Source organism: Mastomys coucha, unplaced genomic scaffold (assembly GCF_008632895.1).
Source record: "Mastomys coucha isolate ucsf_1 unplaced genomic scaffold, UCSF_Mcou_1 pScaffold22, whole genome shotgun sequence".
In the NCBI taxonomy this organism is placed as follows: Eukaryota; Metazoa; Chordata; class Mammalia; order Rodentia; family Muridae; genus Mastomys; species Mastomys coucha.
This window is the reverse complement of record NW_022196905.1, coordinates 79,701,148-79,704,821: the sequence shown is the minus strand read 5'-3', so window position 1 is coordinate 79,704,821 and position 3,674 is coordinate 79,701,148. Positions and strand designations below refer to the sequence as shown.

General features: G+C 38.2%; 1 protein-coding gene across 2 annotated transcripts in view; it reads left to right on the top strand.

Moving 5' to 3' along the window:
• Window positions 1–3,416, top strand: part of LOC116070584 (UDP-glucuronosyltransferase 2A3) — a 223,619-nt gene extending 220,203 nt beyond the window's left edge. Inside the window, exons 5-6 of one of the 2 annotated variants that reach the window (XM_031342018.1) lie at window positions 182–401; window positions 2,976–3,416. In XM_031342018.1, coding sequence (XP_031197878.1) covers window positions 182–401; window positions 2,976–3,270 — 515 coding nt within the window. In that variant the 3' untranslated portion in view covers window positions 3,271–3,416. The remainder of the gene's footprint in view (window positions 1–181; window positions 402–2,975) is intronic. The other variant, XM_031342020.1, reaches the window with a different exon arrangement.
• Window positions 3,417–3,674: the final 258 nt, after the last annotated feature.

The window sequence follows — 3,674 nt, the reverse complement described above, 5'->3', positions numbered from 1 at the left end:
CCATCACCCCAGTGATTCTCAGTCAGTGAAGAAGGGGTTAATTCTAGGGAACCAATGTCCCAAGTTCCCAACCTTTAGAAGAAGCATTGCCATCCCCAGTGACATGCACACTGTGCATTTTACTGCCAATATGATAGGTTGAAATCCATGTCACTCACATGTCACTCTGCCGCTCAAACAGGACATCCTAAAACCAAAGCTTTCATCACACATGGTGGAACAAACGGGATTTACGAAGCCATCTACCACGGGGTCCCTATGGTGGGGCTTCCCATGTTTGCTGATCAGCCTTACAACATCGCTCACATGGAGGCCAAGGGAGCAGCCGTGAAAGTCAGCATCAGCACAATGAGAAGCACAGATTTACTCAGTGCCGTGAGAGCAGTCATTAATGAGCCCTCGTAAGTATGGAAGCGTGGAAAGCTCTGCCAGCCACTGGTTAGCCTTGCTGTCATTCTGGAAATTGTCCAATGGTTTATATTTTAGATTTGTCCTATCTTCAAACAGGATGACATAAAACAAACTCAAAAAAAGAAAAAAAAAAAGAACTTTTTTTTCTCATTTCCTTCCTACTGCAGGCAGTTTCTGAATCTGGAAAAAAAATATTTGCTTGAAGATAGTACCAATCTATATGTTTGTAAAATATAGTATGATTATACAAATTCACTTATAATTTCAATTTAAGAAATAAATATATAATGACTTAGATGCATTGTTTAAATCAAGATGGAACTGATAATATGATCAATATTATTTTTCAAAAATAATATATAGTGTTGTTATGTTTAACAAAAATGACTATTATGTACCAGTCATTTCTGAGTAAGTGTGTCATAATATTTTGGCTATTAGAAAGATACATTTTAGGATATAACTTTAGGTTCAGGAATATCGATATTTCTTAGGATAAGCTACCTTTTTGCATAAATGTTAGCATAGATTTTGCATTAGATTCTTACTGAGTTTTTAGTTGATGACAACTTGATTCATTTTGATTATCAGAGTGGCTACATTTTATGATTATTTTAAACATTAATGCATAGAATAGTCATTTAGTCCATTGTTTTAAATCTATTGAAGTACAGAAGAAATAATGATGTAAATAATTTTAGAAAGTTTGTGTGTATGTGTCTGTGTGTGTATATGTTTGTGTGTATGTTTGCATGTGTGTGTATGCGTGTGTGTGCATGTGCTTGAGTATGTACAGAGTAAAATAGTATTTAACTTAAATCACTTGATGTTAACACTAAGCCACGTAGTACTTCTAAGATGACTTGAGAACATCGGGTATGGTGTTTTTATTCCATTATATGATTCTACAAAACAACTATAAATTTCAATAGGGAGTTGGGAAGGGGCACAGTGTAAGCTCTTGCTGTGCACACATGTAGAGCTGTGTTCAGATCCTATGTGTTCTTGATTTGTCTATAAACCCTGAGCTTCTAGATCAAAAAGAGAAGTAGAGACAGTATCCATAAAAGCAGACCAGCTAGGCTGCTGTGCACAGTAGTGAACAACTGAATCTTCTTAAATAGGATAGAATTTAAGGCCTAAAGCCTAGTGAGTGGCCTCTGACCTCTTCATGTCTAGGAACCACCCACCCATCATATACAGGTTACATGGAAAGAGAAGGAAAAGAAGCAAAAGAGGGTACATTCTAACTGTACATATAAATGGTAATTGTATTAATTATTCAGGATGTCTTAACAATCTTATGCTTAAACATTTAGTGACTAAAAGGTGAAATAAATTGTACATGGACTTACCTTGCTTATAAGACAAAGAGCTTTTAGTTTAGAGTCACACTTTCTAACAAACATGTAAATTTGAAATTTAGTCTCTAAGTGTGAACAAAACTATCTTGTTGGAAAAACAACTTTGCAATATTAGTATTTTATCACCAATACAGTTTGCCTAAACTTCACCTGTAATGACCCTGTAAAACTATATTTTGACTTTGTCTGTAGTTCAGTGAAATAAAAAAAAAGTCTTTTTTCTTTCTGTTTTGTTTTTACACTGAACCAAGAACAAGGCATACCCACAGCAAGGAATTACAATGAGGGTGGGTTCTACAAGTTAAAGCCTAGAATCCAGTGTGGTCTCTGACCAATAGCATAGAATCAGCTGGCCATAATGCATTTGTGACTTCTACCATAAGGAAGGGTAATGGTCTAAAGAGGGCAGAGTCTGAAATAATCTTTCCGAGGCGTTAAGGTGAGAACTGCCACCACAGATACCAAAAATGTCACCAGGTTGTTAGCAACCTCCACTTTTAGTTTTCTGGATAGAATTCAGGTATTTGATTTTTATCTGCTCTCTAAAGGAGATTCCCCTGTGTAATTAACATTCTTAGTTCTTTTAGCGCTTCCTGTGAGTACAAGAACCCCTGGGCCCCCAGCACATTAAGAAGTAAAAGATCCGGGAATTCTAAAATGACTGACTTATGCTGACTGCCTATTCTCTGACCTACCTAGAGGCTTGTGCTCATATATACATGTGTTTCCCCCCCCCCCCATTTTTATCTTAAACAGTCTTGGGCACTATAGTTCCAGGATATCACAATTCTTTCAAAGAGATGAGAGCATTGATTTAATACTAGAGGTTACATTATTTACATCTGCATTTGATCACATTGTCTTAGAAACAGATTGCTTCCACAACTTTTCCTTGCTTTTCCAGGGGATCAACTCCTGAAGATCCCCGAAAATAACAAAGTCCAAGAGAGTAGTTCCTACACTTACTTATGACTTGTGGCTTGTAACCCTCACCACAAGAACTGGAGAGAAGGAGGGGGGAGATAGGAGCAGACAAAGGGCCTTTTGTTTGGCTCACCCCAGGTGGGAGAGCTACCGTAGGGCAAGGCTGGCTCTGAGTCAAAGGGCTTTTGGGCTAAGGAGGAGGTCACAGTGGCTTGCATAACTATGGGATGTTCCAGAAACAAGCAACAACATAAGTTCTGTTTGTTTATCTTTTAGTTATAAAGAGAATGCCATGCGGTTATCAAGAATCCACCACGATCAGCCAGTGAAGCCCCTGGACAGAGCAGTCTTCTGGATTGAGTTTGTCATGCGTCACAAAGGAGCCAAGCACCTTCGTGTGGCAGCCCATGACCTCAGCTGGGTCCAGTACCACTCCCTGGATGTGATCGGGTTCCTGCTGGCCTGTGTGCTGACTCTGACATTCATCATTATTAAATGTTGCTTGTTTGTGTGTCGAAAATGTTATATGAAAGAAAGGAAAAAGAGGGGGAACAGAAAGAAAAAGAACTAAATCATTTTCATGCTTGGGAAAGCCGTGAGTGACAGTTGCATTAACTCCCACCACAAGAAGCCTCCAACTGCCTGCTTTAGACATATTTCCAAATAAGCCATTCTGTTTCAGACTGGAAATAAATATAAAACATCTAACATGGTAATTAACTACTGATGTGTTCCATTCTTCTATCTTGTAGGCATTCTCCTTTCACTTTCCTCAGATATGGAAACTGTGACTTCTAAATATATTCTGTAGAAATGAAGTAATGAATAACAATATGCTAGAATTATGTAATTCTGTAGAGGCCAACTGTTTTGTTTGGTCTTTTCTTTTTTGGTTTTTCAAGACAGGGTTTCTCTGTGTAGCCCTGGTTGTCCTGGAACTCACTCTGTAGACCAGGCTGGCCTCCAATTCAGAAA